The 21233-nt window shown below is 44.4% G+C and overlaps 1 protein-coding gene across 2 annotated transcripts in view; it reads left to right on the forward strand.

The window, feature by feature from the left end:
- Positions 1-9556, forward strand: part of LOC137541326 (myosin light chain kinase, smooth muscle-like) — a 288664-nt gene extending 279108 nt beyond the window's left edge. For both annotated transcript variants that reach the window (XM_068262577.1, XM_068262576.1), the window contains exon 18: positions 7555-9556. In XM_068262577.1, coding sequence (XP_068118678.1) covers positions 7555-7808 — 254 coding nt within the window. In that variant the 3' untranslated portion in view covers positions 7809-9556. The remainder of the gene's footprint in view (positions 1-7554) is intronic.
- The last annotated feature ends 11677 nt before the right edge of the window (positions 9557-21233 follow it).

The raw sequence follows: 21233 nt of genomic DNA on the forward strand, positions 1-21233 counted from the left end.
TTCAAAACTTTCTAATCTTTTTCTGCTGTTATGGTTTGGAGTTATCACATACCTTAGGAGCACTGGCCCTTTAATTGCCATTGCCATTGGCTGTCAAAACAGCTGCATGCTGGGGTTCTTTTTATCTAGAACAAATTCCTCCTCTTTATTTCCCCCTCCTCCTAATGGCATAAGACAGTGCACATCCTAGTATAGACCTCAGTGGGAGTGTCTGAAGACTCTGGGAGGAGGGCGGGTAATGAATACACAATTGGCAAAAGGAGAAAAAAATGTGTGATGGCGGAAATTATGTCAGGATTAGCTTTATTCAAAGGTAACCAAGATGGAAACTGTCTAGAATAGGATTCTCTGCTTTTCCTTTATAAAATGCACAGGAATCATAACGTGGACAGTGCAATACATCTGTTATGTAGTAGAACTAGTATTTATCTACTTATATATGTGTTTTATTTCTAGGTCAGCATGGGTGTCACTTGTTGTTTAACCCTTTGGGGACTGGCTGCCAACCCCCCCCCCCCGCCCCCTTAAAGAGAGCCTGAAGCGAGAATAAATCACGTGTGCCCCTGCTAAAACGCCGCTATCCCGCGGCTTAACGGGGGTCCCTGATCCCCCAAATCCCCTCCGTGCAGCGGGGGAGCGCTTCCGCATTGGGGCAGGGCTAACCGCCGCAGCCCTGCCTTCCGCGCGTCTATCAGACGCGTACCTCCGCCTCTCCCCCGTTTAGCCGCGGGATAGCGCAGTTTTACCAGGGGCACACATGCCCCTGCTAACTATGAGCTCTTAAGCGAGATTTATTCTCGCTTCAGAGTCTCTTTAAGGACCAGGCCATTTTACATGCGGGGGGGGGGGGGGGGCTGGGTGCATTTGGGGGGGGTCAGGCAACCAGATCCCTGGTAGGGCTAGCTGGGCATAGTGTCCCCAGTGTGTCCCCCGTATTGCCAGCAGCCTTTACTCACCTTCTAGACTCCAGCGATGAGCAGCTTTAGCTCCCTCCGCTCTGGCTGGCATCCTTACACACACTGCCGTTAATTTCCGGGTCGCGGCTTGATGACGTCATCAAGCCAGGACCCGACACTTATGTCATAGCAAGCAGGGATGCCGGCCAGAGAGGAGGGAAGCGACGATGGCCGGGGAAAGTCAGGAAGGTGAGTGGATCCTCTTCTTCCCCTCAGACCGCCGCTGCCCTGTTAGTGATATCTACGATCGGCCGGCGATCGTAGTGATCAGGAGCCAATCGCGTTGGCTCCTGATCACTGAGTGGGGATGTCAGCTGTCATATGACTGATTCCTCTCCCCTCTCGGGTGCACACAATCGCGTTGGTAGCGAAAATGGCAGTTGGCATAAGTCTTATGCCGCACCAGGCTTAGACAGCCACAAGAGCGGCGTAGGATTTACCTACAGTTGTCCCCAAAAGGTTAAAAAATAAAAACACAGACAGTGGAAGCCCAGGTGGTGTGGTACGTTAGTATGAGTTTGGAGGCAGCAACTTGGAGAAGCATACTCACAAAATGAAGTTGTAATTTAGGACAAGAAACCAATAAGACAGGTGGAGCTGTCACCGCTTGGATAACCAGCTCTCTGGAAAATCCCGTAGCGGGCACAAGTTGTGCTGGAAGCAGAATTCCTATGGGGCCCTGGGCAGGATAGCAGTTTTTGGCCACCGCTGATTATCATCTCGCTGTTTTTTAGCAAGATTTGGTGGGGGCTAGCATCTGCCAGCGGAGCAGTGCTTTTCAGCGCTGCTAGATTTGGGCGCAGCCAGCGCTGCCATAGACTGTAAAGGGGAAGCAGTCTATAGCGGTGCTCAGTGAGTAACGTCGGCTCTGTCTTCTGCTTAAAAAACACAAAAATTTGGCCTCCAGCAATCGCTGGAAGCCGAATTATTTCATTCCCCCACTATCCATGGCGGCCTGGAGGAGGAAATGGTAATTAAAACGGCCCGGACTTGTGCAGAAACAGGATCAGCCATATACTGGCTGTATCCTGCGCCCATGTCTACCGGCGCCGATTTCAAATGTACACTCTGCCAGGCCCATAGACTTTCTCCAGGCCCTAGGCAACTTCCTAGGTTTGCCTCGTGGATGATCCGGCTCTGGCCAGCCGGATTGACGTCCGACAATGGGGGGAAGAGGCGCCAAGAAGTTATAAAATATATTAAAAGCATTTAAAAGTTTTTTTTTTTTTTTTTTTTAAATGAGGTGGCTTATCTTAAGGATGACACGATAATAAAGTATATAAACAGGATATTTTATTTGCACTATGGCCGTAGTGAAAATAAAGCAGCAGTAACGCGCTCCCCCAACTCCTCTGTAAGTAGATGCTGGTCTGCCTACTGTCACGCCACCAACTGCCTCTGGTTGGTTGCAGCACTAAGGTGCTCTGCAAGCTTGTTGGTTGCTAAGCTACAGTGTGTGGACAGGCTGGAGTAGCAAGCGAGTAAAGGGGTTATGTGGAGGCCAGGCTTGCCAAATTTTGCTGTGGGCCCGAGCTACCCAAGTTATGCCCCTGACTATGCATTTCACTGGCTGGAGCCTGACCATGGATTATAGTACTGCATGAGAAAACCCCTCTTTGGGCAGGTCCACTGGCACCCCGATAAATATGTTTGACTGGGCAGTTTATTTGAAAATAGATTTGTAAGATAATGTACACATTGTGTGAATCACCCAACATCATCCTTGTACTATATAACAGAATGTTGATGGGGACAACTCTAAAAGTTTTCAATCTTTATGCCACTGGTCTGTTCTCTATGCTTTTGATCTGTTCAATGGGATACTAACTATTGTCATGCTGGTGACTAGGCCACCAGCAGACAGTTTTTTTCTAAGTACAATCTTGCAGCGAATTGGGTTGTTGTTTTGTTTTGTTTTGTTTTTAGCCGCATTGCTGCACTTTAAAACTCACCATTTACATTTTCATGAATTTGCCAGCAGATATTGGGGCACATTTCATTGAGATTGGGTGTAGAGAAGCTGTGGGTGCTGTATGAAGGGGCTATTGGTGCAGACGGGGGAATGCAGTTGGTGTTGGTAGTCGCCACATGGGGGACAGGTGCGTTGCTATATTGAAGTATAGAAAGCTCCTGCAAAGCATCTATAAATGTGCTGGCGGCCTTCCCATTGGTCCCTAACTGTGATTTGTTAGAAGACCAACGGGGATTCCTGGCAGCACATTTGAAAGAAAACAAACATGGCAGCTTCATATAACTCTCACTTCAGTTGTCCTTTAAAGTACAACTGAAGCGAGTGGGATATGGAGGCTACCATCGATGGCGTAACAATAGGGGATGTGACCCCTGCCGCCGCGGGGGGGCCCCCTTAGGGCCCGCTCAGGGACTTTTGTGGGGCAGGAGGGGTCGCAGCATAAGAGGAGAGCTTGGCCGCAGATCGGTGGGGAGGGGGGAAATCTTCCCCCCCCCCCCCTCACCTCGGGCTCTCCTCTCAGCGCTTTTCCTCCTGCAATCATTGGTGGCAGCAGGCTGAGCACATACCTCCTTCTCGCCGGAAGTCTTCCGATCTCTAAGAGCCCTAATGCTACTTCCTGTGTACACAGGAATTTACATGAAGCACTTAGTGATCGGAGACCTCTGGCGCTAAGGAGGTATGTGTTCAGCCTGCCGCTGCCACCAATGATTGCAGGAGGAAAAGCGCTGAGAGGAGAGCCCGAGGTGAGGGAGGGGGGGGGATGTCCCTTCTCCCCACCGATCTGCGGCCACGCTCTCCTCTTATGCTGCGACCCCTCCTGCCCCACAAAAGTCCCTGAGTGGGCCCTAGGGGTGGTGGGGGGGCCCGGATTCTTTCTTCTTTTTTTTTTGCATGGGGGCCCGGGGATTTCTAGGTACGCCCCTGGCTACCATATTTATTTCCTTTTTAAGAAATACCAGTTGCCTGGTTGTCATGCTGAACCTCTGCCTGTAATACTTTTAGCCATAGCCCCTGACCAAGTATGCAGAAGATCAGGTGTTTTCTGACCTTGTCAGATGTAACAAGATTAGCTGCATGCTTGTTTCTGGTGTGATTCAGACACTACTACAGCAAAATGGATCGACAGGGCTGCAAGGCCACTGGCATTGTTTAAAAGGAAATAAATATGGCAGCCTCCATATTATTCTCACTACAGTTGTCATTTAAGCAATACCAGTTGCCTTGATAGCCTGCTGATCCTCTGTCTCTGATACTTTTAGCCATAGACCCTGAACAAGCATGCAGCAGATCAGGTGTTTCTCACATTGTCAGATATGACCAGATTAACTGCATGCTTTTTTTCTGGTGTGTACTGTAATAACCACCTTTTGCTCCGGCACCAGCAAACTCATCAGCAAGAGTTTGCAAACACGACTCCTCACACAGCAAGCAGGAGATAGACTTTTCTCAGGCTTCTTCAATGTTTATGGAGTTTATTCAGAAAACAGATACAGTTTACAGATAGATACAGTTCATCATATCCTAGCAAGAAAAGCAGATCTTCATGTTTCTTGGCGTTACAGCTCTTGCCTAACTCCCTGCGGAAGTTAGTCAGGTATTCTTATATCTACTCTGTTACACTAGACTACCTATGTACAGCATACATCATATCAGATTACAGAAAGGAATGAACATACTTAGAGGTCCTAGTCAGTATTGAAGCATAGCAGGAATCAGAGAGCTCCCTTTTTCAGCTCGTCCGGCTATTAATACTGTGACGCCGTCGATATGACATATCGAATGCGTCATGGAGTTACCAACGCTAGTTCTTCGCAAACCACCCAAACTGACAGTTTTTTGGTTTAAATACACTTTTTTTTTTCCCTTCACCAAAGGGCTGGAGAAATCTTTTCATGGTCAGTTAATTAGCCTCCTGTTGAAAAGATTCTCTGCCAGAACAGGGGACCCCCTGAGGTGTTTATGACCTAATCCATCAGGTGAAGGGTAGATATCAGTTGACAGAAGCTCATAAATTGTAGCTTTCTCCAGCCTGATCGGCACCGACCCACCAGGAGTCCGACACCTAGCTGCCTTGTGGCCTGAGTTGAAAGGAGACAGGAATGATCCTTATCACGCCATCTGGGCACCCAAAGATTCAACCAAACTGTAGAAACTGTATTTAATAAATAGGCACAATTGGGTAATATTTCTGGTGTTCCCAAGATCGCAGTTCCCTCAAATTCACGGAGTTTATTAGATTCCACATGACACTGGTCCTGAGAGATTTTCAGCCCTCTGGATCTTTCGGAACCAGTGCCAGTAAGGTGAAAGGGGGGGAAGGTGCTATTAGCGATCCAGACTCCTCGTGTTTGGTATTAGCAGATTCACACACTTACGCTGATTGTGAATATTCATTCGGGTTCTTGATATTACCTACGGGCATGCTGAGAGCGGGCAAAATATGAATTGGCCCAAAACCTCTCCCTGCCTAAGGGGGCATTGCCTTATTCAAATTGCAAGGCTGGACTTGTATGTGTCATAACTCCTCCCACCTACAGTGAGGAACAAAACTGACATGATCCAAAAGTCCAGTGTCCTTTACCTTCAATCTGATGCCTAGTAACATCCTGGCAGCCCGCAAGGACACGGGCAAAACCTCCATCTTTGAACTTTCTAACAAAGGCCTGTTGGCCGCATGGCAACCGCCATTTTGGGACTTTCGCCAAAGACTTGCGATTGCCGCATGGACTACCAATAACGGTATTTGAACTGTGTATATTCAGACATTCTGTTTCTCTTCCTCTCTTCTCTCTGTCCAATCAATCTGTTCTAAAATAAGCTGTGTGTATGTAGTTTAGAAATAAACTAACGATTTTATCGTTCAGTTGTGTGCCTTTTCTGGTCATCTGATTGCTGCTATAATGAATCTGCCCTCTGAAGAGTCAGTCATACTACCGCATTGTTTTATGATTTGCTTATGATTGTTGATTTGCTAGCTAGGTTGTAAATAACCGTTTCTTCCTTCTAGGATTAGCTAGTACCAGATTTCCTGTGCGAAATCGATAACTTTCGTTTCTCGATTGTAAATACAATTCGAGATTGCATCATATAGGGACCCAGTAACCTTTCTTTAACGTCACATTGCTCACAGTCTTTAAGCCGTCGGAAGTGATTATTCCCCGAACGGTGACTTGAGAGTGTTGAACGTGATTGGGCTGGCTACCGTATTATGATAGCGCGGGAGTCTCTTTCCTCCCTGAACTTGAGAGAGTGGTGGCAGTTTACTTTATTTACCCGATTTCCAGCGCGAAATCGATATTTTTAGTTTACCGATTGTATATACAATCAGAATTGTACATGTATGGGCACCTCCAACCAATCTTAACCGTTTACTACGCACACAGTGAATTTGCCTCCAGCAGTCTCTAGTGCATGAGACCTGCATGGCAACAGTGGCCTAGTAATACGGGATTGGTGGATGTTTGTCCCATTACATATTGTCGGCATCTGCGCGACCAATCTTTATTGTCAGTCTGTTCACCGTACTTCCTGCGTATGCTAACGGGAGCAGATTAGACGGGATTGGCACGCTCTGTCGCCCTTTTCTCCTTACCTCTGACGATCCAGCAACCGGTCTCGTTGTCCGTCTGCGCCCGTACTTCCTGCGTACGCTAACGGGAGCAGATCTCGACGGGATCGCGGGGCTGGATTGTCACAAATACCGACTAGGAAAGAGTTAAATGTGATCTCATCTTTGACACGACTATTGGCTGAGCCCCCTCGTGGTGTCATAATACACACCTACTCGATTAATATTCACTGAAGCTTCTGCCCCACTTACAAGGTATTTGGTGTTTACTTTAGTAAATATGGCTGATGTTTACTGTTCTAGTTGTGTACATGCACAGGTCAGGGAGACCTGTGGCCTTGTTTATAGAACAGCTTCTTGGTATGTTCTGGTTCTGCTGACAGAACTGCAGATTTTCTCTCTAAGAGAAAATCCCCTTAAAGGGCAGGTCTGCTCCCCAAGCCTTTTTGACTAACTCAGGCCATATAACTGAGGCCTACTTACATTATAACATGTACTTCAGCCAAATAGATCAGCAAGGCTGCCAGGCAACTGGTCTTGTTTAAAAGGAAATAAAATATCAGCCTTCATATACCTCTCCCTCCAGTTGTCCTTTTAAAGATGCTTGTCTGGGGCTTGCTATAGTTTAGTATATCGAGTGGCATGGATTGGTGGGTGGGCTTCGAGATCTTCATTCAAGTTCCAGAGGATGTTGGTGTGGGATCATTCATTAAAAGTATTTATGGTTAATCAAGAATATTATAATAGTTTATTTGTGGTTTTGTTTATTTCAATACAACCATTTGTGTAGGAACAGAAAGCATCTCTAGCCTCTAGGCTAACGACGCATCTGTACAGTGCTGCCCAAAGGATCGAGTTTTGATCCATGCCTGGTGACATTCCTTGTATGTGTGTATGGGGTGCCATGCTCCATCTCAAACCATAAGGGCCTTCACTGAGTTGAACTAAAGGGTATTATGTATAGTTTCTCAAACAATTCGGGCCTCCACTGAGTTGAACTAAAGGGTATTATGTATAGTTTCTTGTGCTTATCAAGATTTCTCTTTCATTCCGCTCAGGTTTTCCAGATCCTGAAGTGTTGTGGTTTTTCTCTGGCCAGCCAATCCAAGAGTCTAAGAAGTTCCAGATTGAATATGAAGATTCTGGTAGCTGCACCCTGGTGATATCAACAGTGTGTGCCAGCGATTCTGGGGTGTATTCTTGCCAGGCCACCAATGCCCAGGGGCAAGCTGCAACTTCAGCCAAACTAACTGTCCACCAGCTACACGCAGAACGACGACAGTCAAGGGATGGGGTGGTGAAGACAGCCTGATTGCTCTATCATGCCATCCACATCCAGGGATCAGCATGGTGGCCATGTGGAAGGGCGTATGGAAGGAAGATCACCTATCTGGAAAGCCTGATCTGTCTATATATAGTATAGTTATCTATAAACAGGTCTGATATCAAGGCTTTCCATTTACAGTGCACTGCGTCAGAGTTCTATACTTTAAGCTTTATTTAATAACACGTCTCCTATAGCAACCAGTTAGAAATTCATTAATCCGCCCACAGAACACTGACGTGTGGTTGCTATAGGTGACTACATATCGTACATCACCGTGGCCTTTCCACTGCTTTACAGAGTAGTCCCGATTATGGAATATTAGGGTCTTCATGTCCTAATGGATCCATAAAGTAATTATGTACAGTAAAACATATTGGCAGTCTCTCGATGCTGTTCAATTTATTCAAGTAAAGGTGGCCACTACTGATACGATTTGCTGAACGATTGTTAACAAACGATTCTCCGTAAGAACGATCGGAAATGATCATTTGGGACTACTAATAGGCAAAAATGTCCTAACCAATCTGATTGGATTGATTAGAAGATTTTTTTTTTCAGTTAGTGTTCACAATGATTTTCAACGTTCATACGAAGAATCGGTCAAACTATCACTCAGCAAATTGTATTATTAGTGGCCACCTTAAAAGTTAATTTTTGGTTGGTTGGTATGTGTTACTGCACATCACTGCTGTTTGCACTCTTCATAAATTAAAACTATACAGCTGTATTTATTAAGATTTCTCAGAAAGGTGGGGCAATGTGTAGTTGCGTTTAGCAACCAATCAGCTTCAGATTAGCGGATTGGTTGGTCGGAGTTCCTACACAATTTATCACGGTTGCCTTTTGCACTGCCTAGTATATACAATATTGGTGCCTTAGAGGAAATGTATCGATTTATATGTATCTATTCTCGAAGCTTTCCTCATAATAAAGCTTTTAGTCTTGTGTTACCCCACGCAACCATTCCAGCTCAAGCATTCATTTGCTAACAGACCGTTCTCCCGTGCCTGACTTGGTTTCTGCTCTTTGGGGTAATACAGGCAAATGTTGTGCAATGAACTCTATATGCTTTATGTAGAACATAGACTCCTTTATATATCTGTTTTATCTGCTGGTTTTGTTTATTCTAGAGTGGATGCTTTGCCTAAAGCCAATCACCGTGTAAGATGGGTTTTCGATTTATGAATGCTTTGCTTTTATCCTTAACTGGCGCAGCAGCCATATTAATCATCGCCAATGGCAAGCGGTCAGTCGGGAAAGCTGTAGGTAACATGGTGCGACTGTAACTACTTATCTGCTTAATTTTGCTCTCAAACAACTTTTTCTTTTTTACTCCTCCTTCAATAAAAATAGCACTTGAGGTCCTACCAATTTTAAGATCATTTCTGCTAAATCTGACTTTTTAGTGGTTGGATCCTTTTGGACTAAATGAATTAAAGTCTGAAGAGCATACCTGAACACTCGGCTGCAGAGATTACACCAGTGGAGTCCCCAAAGCATCGTTGGATGCTAACACCTGCATCTACTCCCTATTATCCTACCCTCAGCCCTGGTGAAACCAATCATTTGTGATCATTTTGGCTAATACGTTTCCTGACACAGTGAGATTATACGCATGTTTGGCTATGCTGATGAGCATGTCCTGTCTAATGGTGTGTACACACTTGAAAGATTCATGAAAGATCGTAGACTAATTTTACCCCCTTCCCAGTCTATTCTATTGAGCTGAACTCCCCATCAGATAAAAATCTTTGCAAGATGATGCACACAAAGATGCTGTACACATGCAAAAGATCAGTATCTGCAAAAGATCAGTATCTGCAAAAGATCAGTATCTGCAAAAGATCCGTTCCTGCAAATTGCATTCATAGTCTATATCTGCAGATCATCATACACACCTTGTTTAACAGACATTCATCTGCATATCTGACAATCATCTGCAGATCTGATGATCTATCTTGGTGGATCTGATCTGCAGATGAATGTCTGTTAAATAAGGTGTGTATGAGGATCTGCAGATATCATAGACTATGAATGCATTTTGCAGGAACTGATCTTTTGCAGATACTGATCTGTTGCACGTGTGCAGCATCTTTGTGTGCAGCATCTTGCAAAGATTTTTATCTGATGGGGAGTGCAGCTCCATAGAATAGACTGTGTAGAGTATGGCTCTCATACTACATGGAAGGGGGTAAAATTGGTCTAAGATCTTTCATTAATCTTTCAAGTGTGTACACACCATTATAGAGGCGGAAGAGAGGCAACAGGGGCTCCACGCAACACCTGGGGGGTGAAAATTAAATAGCTGAAAAGTTAAAACGCAGCAGGTTGCTTGTTGCTGATCAATAGATGTAATATTTCTGACTTGATGCAAATTGTGCTGCAGCTTATACTCTGCATGGAACTGAATCATTCCAAATCGGCTGAACTATATTTGAATATTTCAGTAACCGTTTCAAGCTTTTATACAATTTGTGATATCCAACCAAGAAGAAGCACACACTAGAACAAGTTTCTCTTTAAGAGTTTATTAAATGTCAAAAATATGGTACATATATGACCCAATGCATTTCACACTGGAGGTGCTAACTCGTAGGTTTATGTGTCATTGCTACCAAACCTGTACCACCCACCCATCAAAAGTGATCGTGTGGGCAGTACCTCCCAGCACCGGAAGGTATGCTTCAAATTCATGTACAATAATAGAGCAATTCATTCAAAAAATGATCTAATCCTGTATAATTCACTTGTTGCTCATCTTCAAATCCTTCCATATTAACCCATGATTATATTCATGCAACGGCGAACGCTGCAACCATGAAGTGCAACAAAATGTGCTTCAAGTCTGAAAAGTTAGCATTGATCTCTGCTTGTCGTTTGTGTATTGACCGGTGCAGGTGCCTGGGGCCTAGTGGGTGTCAAGGTGCCCACCAGCTACGTTCTCTGTCCTCTCAGCACTTCAGCTTACCTAAAAGACCACAAGGAGGCCCAAATATACTACCTTGCCTTGGGCCCCATTATATCATAATCCATCTAAGCCTGAGTGTTCACCCAACTGACTGTCAAAATGATCACAAACAATCATTCCATCCTTGAAAAGCTGAATGTGTCTACTTGGCTTAAAATGAAATGACTGCTGGGTGGTTTGATCTAATTAATCACAAGTGCAGCTTTGCATGCAAGTAAACCACAATAAATAAATCTGAGCTTGGTGAAGCCAAGTATAACTGTAACATCCTGTAGTCAGTGCAGCTTTATGTACTCCATGCTTATAGCGTAATCTCCAGTCACTGCAAAAAAGTAGCAATGTTTTACTTATAATGTTTTGTTTTATATGTTCCTCATGCTCTTTGAGCTCTAGAACGTGGATTTAGCATTCCAAAAGAATCCAGAATCCTTTTCTAACCATAACATGTCATGCACTGCCCCATCTGATGTCACCATTTTCTCATCACCTACTACGGCATCTTTGCCATCCAATACAGCCATGCAAACGCCATGTCCACAAAAGGACCACACACTGAGTAGTTGTATAAGGCTGTGTGTGGGATTATGGGTTTGATAACCTGTACATTTCCAGTAGTCAGTGGATAAGGGGGTGAGTAGAACGATGGTGGGGAAATGTGCCTGCTTTTGCAGTGGGCTGAACATGTAACCTTGGGGAACCGAAACAGGCAAAAATGGTTGGATGTGACCTCTGCTTTGTATTTTGCTTCGCAGTGATTATTTGTTAGTGCTTAGCTGTGCATTCGTGTTAGAAGAACCTGTCTCCATAGTGCAATGTATGTGTATATATATATATATATATATATATATATATATATATATATATATATATATATATATATATATATATATATATATATATATATATATACGTAATTGAAAACTCCACAGCATTAGAATGTGCCAAAATCAAGGGGCTGAATGATCAAACACTTAGAAAAAAAATAGATTTTTGGGTTTTGTTTTTGTTTTTTAATGTACCGGTCATTTTAACAAGTGGTCAGCAGTCTATTTTGAATGCTCTACACCAAGCCTGAGCAACAAAAACTGGACTTGTGGAGGAAATACATAATCATGGGTTACATTTCTGTGAAAACTGCATGTTCAGAACCATTATTTCAGAGATGAGCGCTGCTGAGGGCAAAGTAAAAGTAAAGTGAGTTGCGTACTGGAATGTCTCTGTTGGTCAATAAAAGGCCAGTAGGAAGTTCTGGGTAGAAGGTGTGAAGCCAAGCTGGTATATTATAGGGGGAAAAGCATACTATAGTGGTGTGTACTTCTGTTATTACGGATCATTCTAACATGCACTTTTTACTGATGGCAGTCAGTGTATGTCTTTTTTTTTTTTTTTTTTTTTTTTAACCAGAAGTCCTTTTTGTTGTCCAGGTTTGTGTTTGGCTTGCTTTCAACTGAATGGACAAGTATCTATAACAGGCATGGGCAAACTCTGTCCTCCAGCGGTTACGGAACTAAAGTCCCACAATGCATTTGCCTTTATGAGTCAGGACTGTGGCTGTCAGACTCCTGCAATGCATTGTGGGACTTAACAGCTGGAGGGCCAAGTTTGCCCATACCTGATTTATAGCATCACACCAGACTCTTGTAGGCGTGAGCATTAAAGTCCACTGCACTGACCAAGGGAGATTATTTTTCCCCTTTATTAGCTGATGATATTTAGCCACTAGAGGGCATATGTCTAATTTGTCAGTGTTCAATAACAAAAGATTTTAGAATAGACAACTATTTTGAATTCTTGCCAATTTTTCACAAGTTCTTTTCTTTTTCTACAGTTTTTTGTTTTTTTTTAATCTTGTGTAATAAATGTTACTGTATTCTGAAGACATTTTGGCGTCTAATACTACTGAGTTTTTTTAACTTTTTTTTTGTATGAAGTATGGAGAATAAAAATTATTTGTTTATCAAACTTGGTGGTTAATGTCTTTTTCTCACCAGTTTAGCTGTTCACCTGGAAACACACTCATCAAGAGTATTCTAACTTTTAAGCAATAGCCTACCTCTATGTATTTTAGGTTGTGTATTTTAAGTACACTAGAGGTGTGCTTTAAGAGTCCCAATTGTTGTACAAAGTGCAGGGACGTAACTAGACATCACTGGGCCCCCCTGCGAAAATTTGGATGGGGCCCCCCACCCCCCTCGCTTTCTGCACAGGAACACTGAGGACCAATGTGTTTTCCCCATGCAGATAAAAACACTTAGACTTAAAGCAAATGTCAGGCAATCTATGCTACCTCCAGATCTACTTACCTGGGGCTTCCTCCAGCCCCTTGCAGCCGACAAGTCCCTCGTTGCAGCTCTGCTCCCAGTACATACATACACACACAGCCTTATTATTTTACTACATTAGAGCACATGCTATATGGAGGAACAACAATGACATGCTGAACAGATCAACAGTGATGTGAAAAAATATTTGCCCCCTTCCTGATTTCTTATTCTTTTGCATGTTTGTCACACTTAAATGTTTCTGCTCATCAAAAACCGTTAACTATTAGTCAAAGATAACATAATTGAACACAAAATGCAGTTTTAAATGATGGTTTTTATTATTTAGTGAGTTTAGTGGTTTATCACACCGGAGTTCAATTTTTGTAGTCACCCCCAGGCTTGATTACTGCCACACCTGTTTCAATCAAGAAATCACTTAAATAGGAGCTATCTGACACAGAGAAGTAGACCAAAAGCACCTCAAAAGCTAGAAAGCATGCCAAGATCCAAAGAAATTCAGGAACAAATGAGAACAAAAGTAATTGAGATCTATCAGTCTGGTAAAGGTGATAAAGCCATTTCTAAAGCTTTGTGACTCCAGCAAACCACAGTGAGAGCCATTATCCACAAATGGCAAAAACATGGAACAGTGATGAACCTTCCCAGGAGTGGCCGGCCGACCAAAATGACCCCAAGAGCGCAGAGAAAACTCATCCGAGAGGCCACAAAAGACCCCAGGACAACATCCAAAGAACTGCAGGCCTCACTTGCCTCAATTAAGGTCAGTGTTCACGACTCCACCATAAGAAAGAGATTGGGCAAAAACGGCCTGCATGGCAGATATCCAAGGCGCAAACCACTTTTAAAGGAATACTGTAGGGGGGACAGGGGAAAATGAGTTGCACTTACCCGGGGCTTCTAATGGTCACCCACAGACATCCTGTGCCCACGCAGCCACTTACCGATGCTCCAGCCCCGCCTCCGGTTCACTTCTGGAATTTCAGACTTAAAGAGAATCTGTATTGTTAAAATCGCACAAAAGTAAACATACCAGTGCGTTAGGGGACATCTCCTATTACCCTCTGTCACAATTTCGCTGCTCCCTGCCGCATTAAAAGTGGTTAAAAACAGTTTTAAAAAGTTTGTTTATAAACAAACAAAATGGCCACCAAAACAGGAAGTAGGTTGATGTACAGTATGTCCACACATAGAAAATACATCCATACACAAGCAGGCTGTATACAGCCTTCCTTTTTAATCTCAAAAGATCATTTGTGTGTTTCTTTCCCCCTGCAGCTATCTTCCACTGAAGTGTCAGGCTGTTTCTCCCTGCAGAGTGCAGACAGCTCTCCCCATATGTAATTCCTCAGTATGTGAAAGCCCAGCCAGCTCAGAGGACGATTTATCCAGCTTGTAAAAGATAATAGAGCAGAGAGAAGTAAATAACACACAGGCAGTGTGCAGAGAGGGGCCTGGAGGGGGGAGATGCATCACAGAACCACAACACTGAAGAACTTGGCAGCCTTCTAGACACAGGCCGACAAGTCTGACAGGGGAAAGATACATTGATTTATTACAGAGACTGTGATAGTGGAAAGTGCTACAGTAAGCCAGAACACATTAGAATAGCTTTTGGAACTTGTAGGATGATAAAAAACAGGATGCAATTTTTGTTACGGAGTCTCTTTAAAGTCTGAAAACCACTGTGCCTGCATTGCCATGTCCTCGCTCCCGCAGATGTCACCAGGAGCGTACTGCGCAGGCACAGACCATACTAGGCCTGAGCAGTACGCTCCTGGTGACATCAGCGGGTGCGAGGACATGGCAATGCAGGCGCACTGGTTTTCAGACTTTAAAGTCTGAAATTCAAGAAGTGAACCGGAGGCGGAGCCGGAGCATCGGGGAGTTGCTACACGGGCACAGGGTGTCTGCGAGGTACCATTAGAAGCCCTGGGTAAGTTCAACTCCTTTTCCCCTGACCCCCTACAGTACTCCTTTAAGCAAAAAACATTAAGGCTCGTCTCAATTTTGCTAAAAAAACATCTCAATGATTGTCAAGACTTTTGGGAAAATACCTTGTGGACCGACGAGACAAAAGTTGAACTTTTTGGAAGGTGCGTGTCCCGTTACATCTGGCGTAGAAGTAACACAGCATTTCAGCAAAAGAACATCATACCAACAGTAAAATATGGTGGTGGTAGTGTGATGGTGTGGGGTTGTTTTGCTGCTTCAGGACCTGGAAGGCTTGCTGTGATAGATGGAACCATGAATTCTACTGTCTACCAAAAAATCCTGAAGGAGAATGTCCGGCCATCTGTTCGTCAACTCAAGCTGAAGCGATCTTGGGTGCTGCAGCAGGACAATGACTCATTGTCCTGCTGCAGCACCCAAGATCGCTTCAGCTTGAGTTGACGAACAGCCAAAACACACAAGCAAATCCACCTCTGAATGGCTGAAGAAAAACAAAATGAAGACTTTGGAGTGGCCTAGTCAAAGTCCTGACCTGAATCCTATTGAGATGTTGTGGCATGACCTTAAAAAGGCAGTTCATGCTGGAAAACCCTCAAATAAAGCTGAATTACAACAATTCTGCAAAGATGAGTGGGCCAAAATTCCTCCAGAGCGCTGTAAAAGACTCGTTGCAAGTTTGATTGCAGTTATTGCTGCTAAGGGTGGCCCAACCAGTTATTAGGTTCAGGGGGCAATCACTTTTTCACACAGGGCCATGTAGGTTTTGAGGTTTTTTTTCTCACTAATAAAAACCATCATTTAAAACTGCATTTTGTGTTCAATTATGTTATCTTTGACTAATAGTTAACGGTTTTTGATGAGCAGAAACCTTTAAGTGTGACAAACATGCAAAGGAATAAGAAATCAGGAAGGGGGCAAATAGTTTTTCCTATCACTGTAGTATTCACTGAAACTTTAGACATCAATCTCCACTCTGCTGTGTTGTAAAAGTAATGAGTCCATAAGGTCATTAGCCTGTGTGATAAGAATCTAGGAATCCTTTCAGAGTGAAAAAGGGAAAGTCTACAAGTCTTTTTTCCAAAATGTGACTCCATTCTTTGTTATTGTACATGCAGTCATCAGATCTTTGCAGCAGTGAGAGACAGATGTTTTTTACGAACCCTAGGGAGCAGGGACAGTGTACAAATTCCAGAGTGTGTATGAGTCCTTATCTGTGTGGTGGACACATGCAGTCAATATAACAATGGTGCGAGAGCAGAATACGTTTTTTTTTTCTCTCGGTGCCCTTAGCTGTCAGTCTCTCAAACTTTTCCCCCCACGGGCCCCCTGTGGATTCTGGGCCCCCCTGCGGAGACATCCCTTGCAGGGTCTATTGTTAAGCCCCTGACAAAGAGCATACAGTAATGTGCCATTGCTAGTTCTGGATTCTTATGCTGATCTGTATTTCATGGGAGTTTTTAACCCAGAATGAAGTGGGCCCACCAAATGCTCTGTTTTCATTGGATGTCTGCTTGTTACTGGTCAGACACTCCGAACAACGAAAGCCCAAAGGTAGTGTAAGGGTGGGATCACACTTGAGACCATGGAAACTGCCTGCAGTTTTCCGCTGACAAATTTTTGTTTCAGTGTGTTTTCTGCATGTGTCGGCCAACAGTCAGCTGACAGCAATAGGAATTGCGCGCGATGTGCAAAAAAATGAGTGCAAGCAGTAAGCTCTTCTTTTTTTTTTCCCCCCAGATGGGAAAACTGCAGTAAATATGACCCAGCATGTTAATGAACATTAATGCATTGATTATGGTTGTGCTCACATAAAAGGTGTACATTTCCAGGTGGGTCCAGTCCCATCAATTTTCTACGTTTTTATGGGTGTACATTTCCAGTGCAGTCAGGTAAAACTGATGCAAAACTGACAGGATAGGACAGGACTGGACTGGAAATTGTAAGGAATAGCGGAGATGCCGCCGCGGAGACAAGCGGCATGGCGGCCTCTGCCGCGCGGTTAAATGCTCAAGTTATGCCTGGTCCTTCCATTGCTCACAGGTGAAGGGCTACGCGCGCGCGAGCAGAGCGACAGGACCTTTATGCAGCTAAGACCTTATCCAGCTGGCATCCGGATTGGCTGAGGGATTGGGGCGGCGCTGTGGAGCTTGCTGGGTATATATAGAGCAGGCCTGTCAGTAGCTCCGCGTCTGCTGTTGCGAAAGCTATATTGTGTTAGCGCTCAGACCCCAGTCAGATCCCAAAGTGTGTTAGAACCGGCTGGAGCCGGGGATCCACACTTAGCTAGATTCTGTTGATAGCTTAAAGTACTAGTGCATTGTTTATTTGTTATGACCTATTGCTTCCTCTGACTATTCTTCCGTTTGTCGATTCTGTACCTCAGCCTATCTGATTCACGTTGCCGACCCTGCCTGTCCCTGACGCTGAATCAGTCTTCCGATTCTGTACTTTGTCTGTCTGCTCGTTGTCGACTCTGCCTGTCTGACCACTCTACCCGCACTGGTGGGCCCTGCCACTAGTGAGGGAAATCCGTTTCCTGCACCAGTCTCCTAGGTGTAGGATACTGCCTTCTAGTCGGGATACCTGCTCCTCAGGTATCCTAGGCTGCAGTACTATCTGTGTCACTTGCCATTAGGCTGCAGTACTATCTGTGGTCACTTGCCATTAGGCTGCAGTACTATCTGTGTCACTTGCTATTAGGCTGCAGTAACGCCTGAATCTAATTGAGCTACAGCACCTATTGTATCAACTACTCTTAGGCTGCAAAACAGTCCACTCCACCTGTTCTTCAGGGGAGCCTGACTTCAGCACTACTGTGGGTCTCTCCTTATACTGTGCACCAAAACACTACTGGGCTACAGTACACTCTGAATCACTTGCTCCACAGGTGATCAGTTATTCAGCATTGTTGTATTATACACATTAGCCCTCTTGCCTGCAGTACTGGCTGACTCACCCCGCCATTAGGTGAGCATCAGCTGCAGGCCGAGTCACCCGCTCCCCGGGTAAGCTCACTCATCTGAATTTCTGTTACACCCAAACATGATCCTCCACTGGTTGTCACGTGTCTAGCTATACTAGTATTATTGGTGATTCTGCAGATCACCAATAATCAGAGATCTGTCTGTGTGCTGACACCGATCATTACAGAAGTGTGTACATTTATGCCTAATCCATCTGAAGGAATTCTGCATGTACGGTTTGCCTCAAGTGTGATCCCTCCCTAACAGTTTGTCAAGAAGCATTTTGTTACTAGCAAAAAATAAAATCCATTAGTTGTTTGATTTGTATGATGTTTATGTTATGTGTTTATATGTGATTGTATATTTATGTATGCCCCATTCACAAGCAGCAATGGCTGTGGGGCAGAGCTGAGCGGTGTGCTTCGGTTGGCTCCAGTGTATAGGTAGAACCATCACATTTTAAAATGAGATTTATTTTTTTTAGTAATCTTTTTTTCAACGCGTATTATATATGGCAAAGGGAAACTGTATTTAAAAAAATAATTGCAATAAGGGATATAGGTTTTGCCATAACTTTTCTTTAATGGTTTTTGGTGTACTCTTTTGTTAGGTCTAGCTCATTAACACATCAGACCGCTTAAGGGCAGAGACACATTGAAGAGCGCTTTGTAATCCTTTTTCGTTTTGGGGGGTTCTGTGTTTTTTGTTTAAAAAAAAAAATTGCTCCCATTGAACTCATCCACTAAGGTGAAAAGGATAGGGAGTCTGACATGTGTCCTTTTAAATAATGCCCATTGACTGGCTGCCCTTCTGATCCTCTGCCTCTAATAATTTAAGCCATGTACCCTGAACAAGCATGCATATATATGGTCTCTAACAAATCTGACAAGGTTAGCTGCATGCTTGTTTCAGGTGTGTGATTTAGAACCCAGTGACCAGAAAGATCAGCAGGACTACGTGGCATTGATTCAACAAGGTGCTGAAAGCATTCCTTAGAAATGTTGGCCCATGTTGATAGGATAGCATCTTACAGTTGATGCAGATTTGTGGGATGCACATCCAGGGCACGAAGCTCCCGTTCCATCACATACATAAAGATGCTCTATTGGGTTGTGATCTGGTGACTGTGGGGGACATTTTAGTACAGTGAAATCCTTGTCATGTTCAAGAAACCAATTTGAAATGATTCGAGCTTTGTGACATGGTGCATTATTCTGCTGGAAGTAGCAATCAGAGGATGGTTACATGGCGGTCATGAAGGGATGGACATGGTCAGAAACACTGCTCAGGTAGCCCGTGGCATTTAAACGATGCCTAGTTGGCACGAAGGGGCCTAAAGTGTGCCAAGAAAACATCCCCCACACCACCACCACCACCACCAGCCTGCACAGTGGTAACAAGGCATGATGGATCCATGTTTTCATTCTGTTTATGCCAAATTCTGACTCTGTCGAGATTCATCAGACCAGGCAACATTTTTCCAGCCTTCAACTGTCCAATTTTGGTGAGCTTGTGCAAATTGTAGCCTCATTTTCATATTTGTAGTGGAGATGCGTGGTACCCGGTGAGGTCTTCTGCTGTTGTAGCCCATCCGCCTCAAGGTTGTGCATGTTGTGGCTTCACAAATGCTTTGCTGCATACCTCGGTTGTAACAAGTGGTTATTTCAGTCAAAGTTGCTCTTCTATCAGCTTGAATCAGTCGGCCCATTCTCCTCTGACCTCTAGCATCAACAAGGCATTTTTGCCCACAGGACTGCCACATACTGGATATTTTTCCCTTTTCACACCATTCTTTGTAAACCCTAGAAATGGTTGTGCGTAAAAATCCCAGTAACTGAGCAGATTGAGAAATACTCAGACCGACCCGTCTGGCACCAACAACGCTCAAAATTGCTTAAATCACCTTTCTTTCCCATTCTGACATTCAGTTTGGAGTTCAGGAGATTGTCTTGACCAGGACCACACCCCTAAATGCATTGAAGCAGCTGCCATGTGATTGGTTGATTAGATAATTGTTTTAATGAGAAATTAAACGTGTTCCTAATAATCGTTTAGGCGGGTGTAAATATGGCAGCTCCAATAGCTCTCACACTTTAGGGTTCCTTTTAATGCATGTCAATGGGAACAAAAAGAAGTGATCGAAAAGCACTCTGCAAGGGCTGGCTTATGCTGGGGATACACGGTACGTTTCTGTACCGTGTATCAACCAGCTGATCCGGCCAGCTGATAATATTCTGCTGGCCTGATCAAGCTGCTCGACTCCCGCCCGCTCGATCCCCGCCGGCGGACAATGGCAGGGAATCAAGCGCTGATAAGGAATCGGCGGGGACGCGCGGCAATCGATCCGCGCGGACGAGCGGCGACAAGGCTGGGGTCGATCTGGCGGGATCGATCCGTGTATTCCCAGCATTACACTTCCATCGCTTTTTAAGCGCCCGTAATTTGAAAACTCTTGGTAATGCAATACTATGGGTGATTAAAAAAAATCACAATGCTGAAGTGAGAACTTACACATAGCATTACATTAGCAAGAGCTTTTTCAAATAATTGGTGCTTAGAGAAGTAGTATGAACCAGCCCTAGGCCCAGTGCACACCAAAACCGCTAGCAGATCTGAAAAACGCTAGCTGTTTTGGGAGCAGATTTCACAGCGATTCTAGGCATGTTTAGAGCGGATTTCTGAACATGCCTAGCAGTTTTGGCTGCGTTTTTGGGTAGCAGATTACACAAATTGTTACAGTAAAAGCTATACTTAACAGCTTCTGTAACAAAAACACCTGGCAAACTGCTCTGAAGTAGCGTTCTTCTGAGCGGTTTGCGGTTTTCCTATCCTTTACATTGAGGCAGAAACGCTTCTGCAAACCGCAAGTGTGCAGCAGGAGGCACGTTTGTGGTTTGCTACAATCCTCAAACCGCCAGTGTGCACCATCTCATTGAGATACATTAACTGGTTCCCCGCCGCCGTACAGTATATCTACGCTCCTTTGGACTTCACTTCCCCGCCCGGAGCGTAGATATACGCACCCCCCGCCGCTACCGCCGATGTCCGCTCTCCCGCTCGCACTCCCGCGATCGTGCACGCCGCTGCCCGCTCGCCCGGAGATCAATGAACGGGAAAATACATTCCCGTTCGTTGATCTCTGCCCCCGCAATGATCTGCTGCTTTCGCTAAGCAGCTCGATCATTGTAAAAAAAAAAAAAAATACCAGCCTCTTTGTACTTCCTCCAAGCTTCCGGAAGGAAGC

This window comes from Hyperolius riggenbachi, chromosome 12 (assembly GCF_040937935.1).
Source record: "Hyperolius riggenbachi isolate aHypRig1 chromosome 12, aHypRig1.pri, whole genome shotgun sequence".
Classification (NCBI taxonomy): Eukaryota; Metazoa; Chordata; class Amphibia; order Anura; family Hyperoliidae; genus Hyperolius; species Hyperolius riggenbachi.